At 44.3% G+C, this 15,122-nt stretch overlaps 1 protein-coding gene across 1 annotated transcript; it reads right to left on the reverse strand.

The window, feature by feature from the left end:
• Positions 1-1,449: 1,449 nt before the first annotated feature.
• On the reverse strand, positions 1,450-7,776 carry FCRLA (Fc receptor like A). The gene is made up of 5 exons (XM_053608238.1): positions 7,659-7,776; positions 3,869-4,021; positions 3,314-3,580; positions 2,569-2,853; positions 1,450-1,789 (listed from the first exon to the last, which is right to left on the reverse strand). The coding sequence occupies exons 1-5, from the start codon at positions 7,735-7,737 to the stop codon at positions 1,500-1,502; spliced, it is 1,074 nt and encodes a 357-aa protein (XP_053464213.1). The 5' UTR covers positions 7,738-7,776; the 3' UTR covers positions 1,450-1,499.
• Between the last annotated feature and the right edge of the window lie 7,346 nt (positions 7,777-15,122).

Consider the following 15,122-nt stretch of genomic DNA (forward strand, 5'->3'; position numbering starts at 1 on the left):
AAAACAAAAATTTATTTCCTTTTCTTCTTTCTTTCTTGTTTTTTTTTTTTTTTTTTTTTTTTTGACAGAGTCTCACTTTGTTGCACTTGGTAGAGTGCCATGGCATCATATCTCACAGCAACCTCAAACTCTTGGGCTCAAGCGATTCTCTTGCCTCTCAACCTCCTGAATAGCTGGAACTATAGGTTCCCACCACAATGCCCGGCTATTTTTAGAGATGGGGTCTTGCACTTGCTCAGGCTGGTCTCCAACTCCTGAGCTCAAGCAATCCACCCACCTCAGCCTCTCAGAGGGTTACAGGCGTGAACCACCACACCCAGCCAGAAATTTATTTCTCATAGTTCTGAGGCTGGGAAGTTCAAGATCAAATTGCCAACTGATTCAGAGCCTGGTGAGGTTCATAGATGGCACCTTCTTGCTGTGTCTTCATATGGTGGGAGGGTGAATTAGCTCACTAGGGCTTTTTTTTTTTTTTAAAGGACACTAATCCCAGTCATGAGGGCTGTGCCCTCTTGATCTTATCATATTCCAAAGGCCCACTTCCTAATACCATCACCTTGGAGATTAGGATTGCATATGAATTTGGGGGGATGCAAAAACATTTGGAGCATAGCAACGACTATATACTAGCATGTAAAGAAGACTTGTTGAGGGTCGGTGCCCGTAGCACAGTAGTTACAGCACCAGCCACATACGCCAAAGGTGGGGGGTTGAACCTGACCTGGGCCAGCTAACCAACAATGACAACTGCAACAAAAAATAGCCAGGCATTGTGGCGGGCGCCTATAGTCCCAGCTTCTTGGGAGGCTGAGGCAAGACAATCATTTGAGCCCAAGAGTTTGAGGTTGTTGTGAGCTGTGATGCCAGGGCACTCTACCAAGTGCAACATAGTGAGACTCTGTCTCAGAAAAAAAAAAAAAAAAAGAAGACTTGTTAAATGAAGCTGGAAGGAGATGATAATTAGAAGGACCAAAATCTCACCCAGAGCACAACACGTAGGGTTTTGCTGGGCTAGGGTTTCTCAGCCTTGACATCATTGACATTTGGGGCCAGATAATCTTTTGTCGTGGGGGTGTCCTCTGCATTATAGGATGTTTAGCTGTATCCCTGGCTTCTACTTACTAGAAGCCGGTAGCACACATGTCCCCACCCTAGTACAATGGCAATAATTATCCCCTGCTTGAGACGACTACATTAAATCCACTTCCACTGCTTCTCTTTAAATCATCAGATTCTGATCTGGGAAAGAAAAGGAAATTCCTGGTCAAGAGAGAGCAGAGTTGTGTTGTCATGTTGAGAGAAGAATACACAACTGTAGCTAAACTCCAATGATCACTTTGTACAACTGATTTACACTCACCTACCTCCATTATTCCAACAAAACACTGAAACAACTTGGAAAACTACTTATGCATATGTGCAGGTCATGAAGAGAAAATAATAGAAAGAATCAGATTTATTGGGGTGGTTGAGCAATATCGTGGGTGAGTTGTGTACTTCTATTTGGCAGCAGCCTCTGTGGTCCCAGGCTTTCGGCGGCCAGACAATTCCCTCAGCTCCATGACCAGGTGACCAAGGAGAACTCTCACATCCTGCATGTGTTTGAGAAGAATGTCCATCTTGTGGTGCAGGTGGGGGTCTGGCACCCCTAAAGGAGAAGAGAAGCTGGGATCCTCAGAAGAAGGAGTGGGCAGAGGCCTCGGGGGCTCCGGAGTAGGAGGGGTTCCTGGAGCAGCTGATTCCTGAGGAGCTGGATTCAGGGCAGGTGATGCAGCAGAGCTGGAGGGACCTGGGTCATGGGACAGGAGGCACATGTGAGAGTGAAGCCTGACTTGGCCCCACCCTCAGATCCCTGGCCAATCTTCCTTATTCTCTGAAAGTGGCTATGGAGCCCAACGGCAAGAGGGTCTTGAGGACTCTAGGGCCCCTTAATCCAAATTTTACCCTGAAGCTTGCCTGCCTCTGCCTGAAAATCTTCAGCAAGGAGGCTCCACCACCAGACCTCTATGACTCTTAGGCAGTTCCCCCTTTATCAAGACAGAAGCTAATTTCCTGAGGCGTGGATGTGGTGACTGGTTCTAGGGGAAGCTCCTTATTGTATGTTCGTCTAATTCCTCACCCTTGTGCCAACCTTCAGCTTTTTGAGGACACCTCTGCTGACCACCCCAACTCACCTCATCCTCAGAATGATCATCTCTAGTCCCTTCCATGATTTTTCATATAACATGGCTTCAAGGTTCCTCACCACCCTGGACACCACCTCTGGCAGGTCAAGTGCAGCCTTCTTTATGGTAGCTCCCAGGATTGTACACCCTCATTCTAGGTATTATATTCCTACAGATGCCCAGAAGGACCGCAGGGGTGCTAAGGTCCATGGGGCAGCAGTGTGGAGCTGGCTCAGGTCCTGGTCTGAGGGAGGGGTTCTGTGTTTGTACTCTGGCTTATTAGTCCTGCCTCCTCAGTGTCCCTTCTGAACTGGCTCACACTGAACCCTGCTCATGGGCCCATTAGTCCCATCCTCCCCATTTTCCACGCACATCCCCAGCAGACTCACGCACACTGACTCACCCTGCACCCTGATCTCTAGCTGGGGGCTCCGCTTCCAAACTTGATTGTCTTCAGTGGCTGCCTCACACCAGTACGACCCACAGTGTTCTTCCGAGGCTGTGGGGATCTGGAATTCTGAGGAGAAGCCCCAGCTCTGCACTGTCCTTCCATCCTTGTAGAAGGAGAAAAGGAGGTGGGCAGCTGACCGCTGCAGGGGCAGCTTTGTCTGACAGCTCAGGGTCACTGGGCCTCCTTCCTGGGGCTCAGCTGAGGGGATGGCTCTGAGAACTGGGGCTGGAAACAGTTCTGGGGAAAGATAGGCGAGAAAGAAGAGCTCAGCCATCCTATCTTCAGTAAACACGTGAGAGGCAGAGAGCCCGTCACCCTCCCCTTCTCATGTTTCTGTCAGGAACAGGCTGTCTTAGGAAGGTTCCATTTGAACCTTTCAAGTTCTCTCTCTTCAAGTAGACAGGACTGGGAAGGGTCCAGAGATGGGCAAATCTGACAACAGTCTAGATAATCAGTGAGCCCAGGGAAGCAAACTTCCAGGTGGGAGGAAACACGCTGAGCTCTGAGTGGCGCAAGATGACTTGAAAAGATGACATTGAGTTCTCACCCTTCTTGCCACCCAATGTGGGCATTTGCCAGCAATGTGCTCCTTAAGGCTTTGATGATCTTGCCACCTCCAGGCCAAAGAAAGATAATTTGGGGTTCCCTGTCTCTCCTCACCCTCCCCTGCCATGACAACACAGCCTCTGGCTCTCACCGTGGACTGTGATAGCCACAGAGGATGCTGTTTCTGGGCTCCCTGGGCCAGGGCTCCTGAAGACAGCACTGCAGTGGTAGTGCCCACTGTCTGTCTCTTGCAGCATAGTGATGGAGAATTCTTTGTCAGATCCAGGGGGACCCAGGGCTGAGCCGTCTCGGTAGAAGGTGATCTCAGTCAGTGGCCAGTCTTGCCAGGCTTGGCAGCGCAGAACCAATGGGTCCCCTTCAAATACTGGCATGGCTGGGCCTTGGAGGATCAGCCAGTCTGTGGCACAGAGAAAGAGCTGAGTGTCCCCCACTGCCTCCCTTGGGAGCTCCCTCAGTTATGCTTATAGAAGACTACCCTAAGCTTTCTCTGAGAGTCCAGGTAGCTTCACCCCTGATTGGCAGTGTAAAGCTGCTTCTCTAGGGCCTCAACCCTGGTTGCTGCAGGCTGAAGTTCGGGAAGAAGGACCTCCTCCCATGTCCAGGTTCCTGGGGCCACCTTCCTGTGTGGGCTGTGGGGCTGATAGTAGGGATCTGGGGCACTGACCAGGCCTTCCCAGGACCTCACCATAGGACACGATCAGATGGAAGGGTTCACTGAAAGTGTAGCTCTTGATTTGGAAGTCAGCTTCTCTTTGGCCAGTCAAGTCATCCCTGGTGTGGCAGTAGCTCTTCTCAGTCCTGATAGGTCCTTCACACTGTAGCGTCTCTAAACCGGCAGCTGAAGAGGGCATGGCCCAGAGGAGAAGCAGAAAATCATGCAACTTGGAGAAAGAGTACAGGAAGTTGCCCTCTACAAGGCTTCCTCCCTCTCCTGGGGAAATCATTCTTTTTAGAATTAGAATAGGAAAACACCAAAACCTTTTCTTCCACGAGATCCTTGTGAGTGTCTCAGAGGGATAGTTTTGACCTTGGTTCACTGGCATCTAGGTGCTCTAAGTGAATGGACAGTAATTTGGGGCAGAGGGAGGGGAGAGAGTGAACAAATAGTAAACTCACCAGTATGACATCCAGCTGTAATGTAGGAACCAGGGCCCAAAGACAACGGTGACCTCAGAGCAGGCAGGCATAGGACAGGAGGGAAAGGGAGACATCAGATTCTAACATTTGCTGGGTGCCAGATCCAACTAGCACTTTAATGCATTATTTTATTTAATCTTCACAAACTTTCCAGGGTATGTGACTTTAATCTCATAAATCTTAAAGAGGCTTAGATAAGTAAATTAATATACTTAAGGTTTAAGAAGAGAGTAAGGAATAGAACAAGAAAGTCAGGTGTATCTGAATTCAAATTCAGTGTTCTCTTTTCTTCACTGTGCAGACATGGTCTACTTCAGTCCTCAGACCTTCCTCGGGGACTTTCTTCTTCATTCTCAGCTTTCCAAAATTCACTTGGCTCATGAGCCTTGACTATATTGTCTACCAAGGAGTTTTCAATACCGTCCTTGCTCCCCCTTGCAGGTCTTCACTTTTCAGCCATCTTTATCTTAACGCCCTCCACCCTCTTTCCCTAGCAATGATAGAGCCCTTTCTCCATCTTTCTTTCTCCCCTTGATCCCCTACTCCCAGCTCCTACTGGGAACTGGGAACAATTCTTTACTTTCAGGTCGAAACTTAGACTTGTGGATTCTCACCCCATCTCCTCAACCCAACTCTTACCTCCACGGTTGCCCCAGGCAAGGTAAGTGCCTTTTCTCCCAGCTCTGTGACTGCTCCTTGCCCCACCCCTCTCTCCATCTTCCAGCCACAGGCCATTTTTCACCCTGTCCCTTCCTGTCCCACTGGCCTTTGTTCTCTGCCTCGCCCATCGGCCCAATGCTCTTCTTTGGCTTTGTGACGTCGCTTACCAAGGCTGGTCTACTTCCTAATTCTAGTCATATCAGCTCCAGGTGCTTTCTCTCCGTCTTCTCTCAGCTCCCCTCACTACTCTGCTACCTCTTTTCAGTTCCTCCCCCATCACTCAACTGAACTCAGCCTCCTCTCCTTTTTTCCTTTTTAAAAATAAAATCTGGTTGGGCTACCAGGCATTTTCACTCAATAAACCATCATTACTGTCACAATTATTACAAATGAGAAAACTGAGTCAGAGATATAAAAAGTGACTTTCCAAAGTGACACAGAGATGGCAAATAGAAGAAGAGATTGAATCCTGAGTGTCTGATTGCAAGTCTGCAGTTCTTGCCACAAAACCAAATCCAGAAAACTTTGTCCCTACCCACAAATGGCATTCAGTTTAGTGCAAGACACAGGTAATTGGAGATATTATTTCAACATGAGCAGGAAAGTAATAAGAAAAAGATATCATAGGCAGCCATTGAAGCAGAAAAGAGGATTCAAGAAAAGCTTCCTGGCTGAACATGGTGGCTCACGCCTGTGATCCTAGGACTCTGGGAGGCCCAGGTGGGTGGATTGCTTGAGCTCAGGAGTTCAAGACCAGCCTGAGCAAGAGTGAGACTCGGCTCTACTAAAGATAGGAAAACTACATGAGTGTTGTGGTCAGCACCCGTAGTCCCGGCTTCTGAGGCATGAGGATCCCTTGAGCCCAAGAGTTTGAGGCTGCTGAGAGCTAAGATAATACTATGGCACTCTAGCCAGGGTGACAGAGTGAGACTCTTGTCTTAAAAAAAAAAAAAAGACGCCAACTGAGTTGAGTCTTTAGACGTAGAAGTTTGTACAGGGGAGGGGAAGAGGCATGGAGGGGACTCATTTCAGGTGGAATCAGTAGTATAAGCAAAGCCTTGGAGACAGGTAAGCATCTGTGTGAATGTGGAAACATAAGCTGATTGGGATTTATCAGAGCATACATTGCAAGCTCAGAAGGTGGAGGAGAGGTCAATAGGGGCCAGGCTGTGGTGGGCCTTGTGTGCCATGATAAGGAGCATGGGCTGGTCAGCTTGGTTTTAGAAAACACTCTGATTTAACAATAAAAAAAAAGAAAAATGAAAAAAAAAAAAGAAAAAGAAAACACTCTGGCTGCAGACTGCAGAATTCATTTCAAGGACACAAAGATGGGACAAAGAGATTATTTGTTAGGAAGTTCCTGGGCCAAGTCATAGATAACGAGGACTTGTCCTAAGACATCAGTGATGTTTCAGGGAAGGAACTGTTTCTAAGAATAATTTAGGAGGTAAAATTTGCCAAACTGGATGATTAATCAGATATCAAGAATGAAGGAGAAGGAAGAAGTGTGGGTTGTCTCTCAGATTTTGGTCCTGGATGTCAGGGTGGATGCTCGTTCCATTAGCTGAGATCAGAGATAGTGGGAGATGAATTAAAAGAGGCGAGAGCTAAGAGAACAAACGAGTTCACAGGGCACTGAGATACCTGTAAGAGGAGCAGGTATATTCGAGGGCTACTGGGGAAGTATTCAGCCATGCCCTATGGAGAATAGTATTGACCATGGCTGGATATTTTGTGGACAGCTCTCACATATCTTGTGTAAAGCTTGACATTTGCATGTGAAGCTCAAAAGCATGTTGGGGACATGACTTGGGAGTCTATGCAGTTGTAGTGGCAAAAAATATGCAGACAAATAAGTTCATGGAGGAGATTGTATAAAGAAAGATGAGTAGAAAGGCAAGGCTAAAACAACAGAGAACACTAGTATTGAAGGGGAGAGAAGAGAAGCTACCGAGGCGCCAAGAGAAGTACGTGTAGTACAAGGAGAAAATGGTGCCATGGAAGCCAGAGGAGTAGAAAAGGAAAGAAAGAATAAGTGATCAACAGAGCCCAAGGCAGCAGAGAAGCTGAGCAGGATAAGAACTACATAGTGTGCAAGGACCAGTCCAGAGGGAGGTCATTGGGCCCCAGGCGAGATCCATTCCAATGGAGGCCAGACTTCAACGGAGTAAGAGAAGTGAGGAAGTGGAGACAGCAAGTGAAGACTACTTCAAGAAACCTGTCTCACTAGCCAGGCATTGTGGTGGGCGCCTGTAGTCCCAGCTACTCGGAAGGCTGAGGCAAGAGAATTGCCTAAGCTCAGGAGTTGGAGATAGCTGTGAGCTGTGTGATCCCATAGCACTCTACTGAGGGCGATAGAGTGAGACTGTCTCTACAAAAAAAAAAAAAAAAGAAAGAAAAGAAAAGAAAGAAACTTGTATCAGAAATGAAACGTAAGATTTGAGATTGCAGCTAGAGAGGGCATCATAGTGAGAGGGGACTTTGAGGACAGGACAGGTTTGACAATTTTTCTATTGCAAACAAGCCATTCAGTCCTGCAAATTCTCTCATACCTACTACCCCTATCCCACCTGAACACTGCTTCTCTGAAGGGCCAAATTAGCCCACGTTCCTTTCTTTTGGGTCTTTTCCCAAAGCCAGACTTAGCTCCCACACTGATACTCAAACATTTTACTTACCCAGTAACATCTGGGCTGCCCAGAGCATCACCGGGGACAGGTAAAAGGCCCTGGCTGTGAGGACACAGCCCAACTTCATGTCGACTGTGTTTAGGTCTCCTGCAACCTCAACAGTGATTTTTTTTTGAAATGAAACCTCTCAAATTAGAAAAGAGGAAATGAATCTAACTGTCTTAAGGCCTCACATCTAAGGTCTATTGTCTTTCTCAAAGTAGTGATTGGTTTCATCATCCAGATTTGACCAGGTTGGTTCCGGTGTCATCTGCATCCTTAGGGCTGTGATGAAATGATGGTACTGTCAATTGTTCAAGAATTCCCTCACAGAGAGCAAAGACCTTTCTGATGTCCAAATGGCCTTCATGTATCTGGGAAGGGTCACTACAACAACCGTCTACTTCACTGAGAAGCAACAGAGGACAGGAGGTGGGAAATGACTTGAAGGCCATGTGGAAAATCACTGGGGAAATCAGTGATGAGAATTCAGATGTCCTGCCCCATCCTGCTCCAGGGCTTACCTGCCTTTAGTGACTGAAACATAGCAAGACAGAGGGGGAAGAAGAGTGCCATGGCATGGCCAGGTGTGGTAGCTCACGCCTATAATCCCAGCACTTAGGAGGCTGAGGTGAGTGGATTGACTGAGCTTATAGGTTCGAGACCAGCCTGAGCCAGAGCGAGACCTTGTTTCTAAAAATAGCCAGGCATAGTAGCCTGTAGTCCCAGCTACTTGGGAGGCTGAGGCAAAAGAATTGCCTAAGCCCAGGAATCTGAGGTTGCTATGAGCTATGATACCATGGCACTCTACCAAGGGCAACAAAGTAAGACTCTGCCTTAAAATAAATAAATTAATTAAATAAAATAAAGAAAGAAAAAGAAAGAAAGAAAAGAAAAGAAAAAGATTGCCATTGCTCTGACCATCCAAAGCCCACAGAAATTTGTACCCAGGTTTGTCTAGACTCATGTGACTGCTCATTCTCAGTGGAAATGTGAGTATGAGGCAGGGAGAGTCTTCTGGGAAAGAACAGAGGGAAAAACAAAATTGACTTCCTGAGGGCCCAGCAGTCAGCCCAGGGCTCAGGCTCATAGCCAGACTTCAAGCCACTGATCCTGAGGAAATTGGAGAAGGAGGCATCTGATAGCTGGAGAAACCTTAGGAGGCTCAGAAATAGGGGCAATGTAGAGGCTACAGCATCTTCCCTCAGCTCCAGGTGGCCCTTTGGGAACCATTGTCCCTGAATCTGAATGTTTACTGTTAGTTTCCTCAGTGGCCGACACTGTCTCTTTGCACAGTGACCACACACTTCCCCCCTCTCCCGTCGTAACAGCCACCAGCCCTTTACTTGGTCCTTTGGAGACAAGAGAGCCATCAGAAATGGAGGCAGGTGGTCCCGCTTGAAGGCAGAGAGAGGGACAACATGACCTTTCAGCTGTGCAAAAACCGCAGACCAGAGCAGACACAGCAGCAATATAGGCACGAGAGAGTGGATCTTTCTCAGTCTAAAATAAGCATTTAGAATAAAATTTCCATTATCTGAGACATGTACATTTTTGTGCAGGTGGCCCCAGGGAATCCAAGAGTGACTGAATATGGGCGTTGGGGGAGGCAGTGAGGCAGTCAGCCTTGCAGCTGATGCGATGCAAAAGGCCCATATGCCTCAGAAGAGGAAGAAAAGTCTAACTAACCAAGATTGCAGAAGTGTGTTTGGATGGAACTTTACTCCTAAAACTCCATAACACATAGAAACTTCAGGGTTAGAGAAAGGCTAAGGGGCTTCAAAACAAATCACAACAATCTTTCCCTTCCATGCCACCCTTCGCATTAACTACCCTTACCATTTTGTCTTAGCTGCAGAGACCCTCCCTTATACCATCTGTATCAATCCTTACAGGACCCAGCTCTCAACATGGAAAGCAAGAAGGCATCCGAAGATCTGGGGTGAAGCTAGCAAACTCTTTACACTTGAATCCCCACAAAACTGCAGGGAAAATTTGCTTTACCCGATTAAAGCTTAACTATTGAGAATAGGTGTGATTCACTGGGGGGGAGGGAGAAAGCATCATTGGGTCTGTGGTGTTCTCATGGAGACTGGGATTCAGTTCACAGGATTAGTTCTGCCATCAGGATCATCTCAGAATACTCCAGGGAGATGGAACCACTCGCATTCCTCACTCCTTCCCAAGACCAACTAGGCCTTAGAGGCCCTGCTTGGCTGTTCCTGTCACTACTGGGCTGATGCTTATTCTTCTTTATTTTTATTGAGTAGATAACAATATTTATAGAAAATGTGAAGGCATAAAGAATAATAATGAAATATACCCTTCTGTATCCTCATACAGTTGAAGAGAGAGAATATTACCATAATCCTTGAAGTACTGGGTGGATCTCTGTCAAATTACATTATCTTCCCTCCCCATCATCATCAACTGCAATCGTGATCTTATATTAATCACTTCCTTTATTTCATAATTATAATAATTTTGTACTTTTGAACTTTTAGGAAGTGCTATCACACTGAGACTTGTTCTGAGACTTGCTTTCTTTTAACTCAACAGTATGTTCCTAAGATTCAATCTGATGTTCTGTGTAGCTACAGTTCACTAATTTTCATTGCTCTGAAGCATCCCAACATGTGATTATGCCACAGATTATTCTACCAACAATGGATATGTGAATTATTTTCAAGTTTTTGCTATTATAAACTGTGCATTGAGCAGGGATGGTGGCTACCTATAACCCTAGCACTCTGGAAGGCTGAGGCAAGAGGATCACTTGAGGTCAGGAGTTTAAGTTTAAGTCTGAGCAAGAGTGAGACCCTATCTTTACAAAACCCAGAAAACTTGGCTGGACATGGTGGCACACCTCTACTCCCAGCTACTTGGGAGGCTAAAGCAGGAGGAAGAGTTTGAGGTTGCAGTGAGCTATCATGATGCCACTGCACTTTAGCCTCAAAAAAAAAAAAAGCAAAAAACAAACAGACAACAACAAAAATAAACTGTGCATAAGAATTTGTCTAAGATACATATACAAGCAGAGTTTTCTTATTAACTTATAGGAGGTTTTATGTGTTTTAAACATAAACTCTTTGTCAATTATATGTTACAAATATTTTTCAGTTTGTGGCTTGTCTTTTCACTTTAGTGTTTGTAAGATCACTTTGCTGATATATAATGACATACATTAAATACATATATTTAAATTATACAATTTGATGAATTTTGACAAAAGAATGCACCTGTGAAGCAATAACCACAACCAAGATAATAAACAGATGGATCATTCCTAAAAATTTACTTGTGTGCTTTTGTGATCCCTTCCTCCTTGGCTACCTTCTCGGGGCAACCACTAGTTTGTTTTCTGTCACTGTAGTTTAGATGGCATTTTTTATGTAAATAGAATCATACAACAGGTGCTCTTTTTGTCTGGTTTGTTTCACTCAGTATCATTACTTACACATTCATCCACCTTGGGTTTATCAATAGTTCTTTTCATTCTATTGCAGAAGACTATTTTGGTGTGTGACTATATCACACTTTGTCTGCACATTACCTATTGATTAACGTTTGGGTGGCTTCCAGTTATGGCTACTAAAAATAAAGCTATGATAAACCTTCAAGTACAGGTTTATATGGACACAGGCTTTCATTTATCTTGGGTACCTAGGCATGGACTGGCTGGTTCATGAAAGCATAGGTGTGTTTTTAGGTAGGCTTATGTTAGCTTTTTAAGAAAATGCGAACTGTTTTTCATTTTAGTAGTATTAGAGAAACAGAACTAATGTATAGATGTTAGGAAACTTATAGGAACTGGCTCACTTGTTTATGGAGATAGACAAATCAATTTTTTAATAGATAGATCATGGTTTTTGTACACAATTTGACAAATCTCTTCCAAATCTAAGGTTACTAGGATTTTCTGTTATTTTCTTTTTCTTTCTTTCTTTTTTTTTAACAAAACGGAGCCGCCCCGCGCCGCTCGGCTGGCTCCCCGGCCCAAGCCGCCGAAGGTCCGGTGCCCCCAGCTGCAGCTCCAGTCCCGGGTTCCCCGGCCGTTCCCGCGGAGCTGGCCTTGCTCTGGGCGGCGGTACCGGCGGGCAGCAGGCGGGAGCAGAGACCGGGGACAGCCGGCCGGGGCCAAACAGCAGATGACGGCGCCTCCTCGGGGTCCCCGCCGGATTTTTTCTGTTATTTTCTACAAGACTAGCTCTTCTATTTGGAGACGTGATCCATATCAAATTAATTTTTATATATGGTGTGAGTTAAGGGTTAAGGTTTGATTTTTACATATGACCACCAATTGTTACGGCACCATTTGTTGAAAAGATTGTACTTTCCTCTTGAATTGCCTTGGCCTCTTTATCAAAAATCAATTGACCATATAGATTTGATTCTATTTCTGGACTTTCTTCAACTTTATTTTTCTTTTTCGGAATTTCAAAAGCTATTCTGTATATTTTTGCATTTCCATGTTTTGTTTTTATGATGAGTGTTAAATTTTAAACTACTGTGAAGTACCTTTACAAAGAAAATTATGAAACCCTAAGGAAAAAAAATAGCAGAAGATATTAACAAATGGAAGAACAGGCTCGGCACCTGTGGCTCAAGCCGCTAAGGCGCCAGCCACATACACCTGAGCTGGCGGGTTCGAATCCAGCTGGGGCCTGCCAAACAACAATGACGCCTGCAACCAAAAAATAGCCGGGCATTGTGGCTTGTGCCTGTAGTCCCAGCTACTTGGGAGGCGGAGGCAGGAGACTCACTTGAGCCCAGGAGTTGGAGCTTCCTGTGAGCTGTGATGCCACGGCATTCTACCCAGGGCGGCAGCTTGAGGCTCTGTCTCAAAAAAAAAAAAAAAAGAAAAGAAAAACTGGAAGAACATACCATGCTCATGGCTGGGAAAAATTAACATTGTGAAAATGTGAAAAGATTCGATGCAATCCCTATTGAAATACCATCACTTTGAAGTATGAAATCATACTTTCAAGATTTGGAAAAAATATCTCTTTGTTTTGTTTTGCATGGAACCAAAAGAAACCCCATATAGCCAAGGCAATTCTTAGTAAGAAAAACAAAGCCAGGTATCACCAGACTTCCAGCTATGCTACAAGGCCATAGTAATCAAAACAGCATGGTATTGGCACAAAAATAGAGACATTGACATTTGGAACCAAATAGAAAACCATGAGATGAATCTAACGTCTTACAGCTGCCTGATCTTTGATGAACCAAACAAGAACACACAGTGGGGAAAAGAATCCCTATTTAATAAATGGTGTTGGGAGAACTGGATAACCACATGGTAAAAGACTGAAACTGGACCCAAAACCTCTCACCACTTACAAAAACTAATTTAAGATGGAAAAAGATTTAAATCTAAGTCATGAAACAATAAAAATCCTCAAAGAAAGTGTGGGAAAAATACTTGAAAACATCGGTTTGGGGAAAGATTTTTATGAAGAAGACTTTTATGACAATTGCAACAACATAAAAAATAAACAAATGGGACTAAATTAAACTGAAAAGCTTCTGTACAGCTAAGGAAACAACAATCGAAGCAAATAGACAACCTTCAGAATGGGAAAAGATATTTGCATATTATGAATCAGACAAAAGGTTGATAACTAGGATCTACAGAAAACAAATTAATCAACAAAAATAAAACCAACAATCCCATATATCACTGGACAAGAGACACGAATAGAACCTTTTCTAAAGAAGATAGATAAATGGCTAACAAACTTATGAAAAACTGCTCATCGACCATAATCATTAGAGAAATGCAAATCAAAGCTACCCTGAGATATCACCTAACCCCAGTGAGAATGGCCCACATCACAAAGTCTCAAAGCTGAGATGCTGGTGTGGATATGGAGAGAAGGGAACACTTTTCCACTGCTGGTGGGACTGCAAACTAATACAGTTTGGAAGGAAGTGAGGAGAATCCTCAAAGAACTCAAATTAGACCTTCCATTTGATCTTGCAATCCCATTACTAGGCATCTACCCAGAAGAAAAAAAAATTATTTTACTATAAGGATATTTGCACTAGACTGTTCATCACAGCTCAATTTACAATCGCCAAAGTGTGGAAACAACCTAAATGCCCACCAACCCAGGAATGGATTCGCAAGCTGTCGTACATGTATACCATTGAATACTATTCAGGCATTAAAATAGATGGAGAATTTACATCTTTTGTATTAACCTGGATGGAAGTGGAACACATATTTCTTAGTAAAGCATCACAAGAATGGAGAAGCAAGAATCCAGTGTACTCAATTCTAATATGAAAGCAGTAGATGAGCTAATACAAGGTGAGATAGGGGAATGAGCAAGTGGGGAGGGGAGGCGGGAGGGGGATGGGGGTCATGGTGTATGGCACACCTCTTGGGGGCGGGACATAAATGTAAGAGGGACTTTATCTAACAAGTCGGTCAGTGTAACCTAATTCTTTCTACCCTCAATGAATCCCAAACAATAAAAGAAAAAGAGAAAAAAAAAAGACAAATAAAGCAGACAAAACTTTGGCAAGTCTGATTAGGATGAACAGAGATATAGTGGTCAAGGTGGACGACTCTTCAGCAATCATTCCACTTTGAAATGATAAACTAAGTGAGTTACATAATCTCAGTCCTCTTTCTAGTGATTGATTTAGGAGTGGGCATGTGAGCCAATCCTGACCCATACAATATGATCAGAAGATTGCTGCAGGGCTTCTAAGAAAGCTTTCCCCTCAAGAGACATATAAAAAGGTAGTTACCGCCTTTCTTTCTATGATGCTTAGAATCATAATCATGTTGCTGCTAGCCCAAGGGCAGTGCCCAGAAAATTGCAGAAAAGTAGATCCAGAGTCCTAATGTATTAGATACATCCGGTCTCTGGACTGTTTGTTATGAGAGATAATACATTTCCTTCATGTTTAAGCCAATTCAAATCATGATTTCCTGTTATTTCCAACTGAAGTCATCCTAACTGATAAATGAAAACCCAAAAGCTAGAAAGGGGTGGGGGGTATAACTGTAAACCCATAAGTTGTTACCAAAAGATAGAAAATATAATATGGCCTACATACCAATAAAATAGATGGTTTCCTAGGAAAGTAAAAGTTTTCAAAATTGACTCCAAAAGAGATAGAAAATCCTAACCAGACCAAAAATGACAGGAAAAAAAAGTTTGTCAAAGACTTATCGCAAAAAATTGTACCAAACCCATATGATAGTATAGAAAAATTCGATAAGCCTATTTTTATCAGGCATGAAACAAAGTTTATGGAGGAAGAGAAAAGGTATAGGCTTACAGAGCAAGATATGTTTGCCATAGACAGCAACAGGCCTCCATTGCCAGGGCAAGTAGGCAAAGAGACACGGAGGCCAGCTCTATAAGCCGGTATTAATGAAAAGCTATAACTTGGGAAGCCTTTTCAGTCAAGCTGTAAATCAACTTATCTTCCACATCAGTTTAAGCAAAAAAG

The sequence above is a fragment of the Nycticebus coucang genome, chromosome 10 (assembly GCF_027406575.1).
Source record: "Nycticebus coucang isolate mNycCou1 chromosome 10, mNycCou1.pri, whole genome shotgun sequence".
In the NCBI taxonomy this organism is placed as follows: Eukaryota; Metazoa; Chordata; class Mammalia; order Primates; family Lorisidae; genus Nycticebus; species Nycticebus coucang.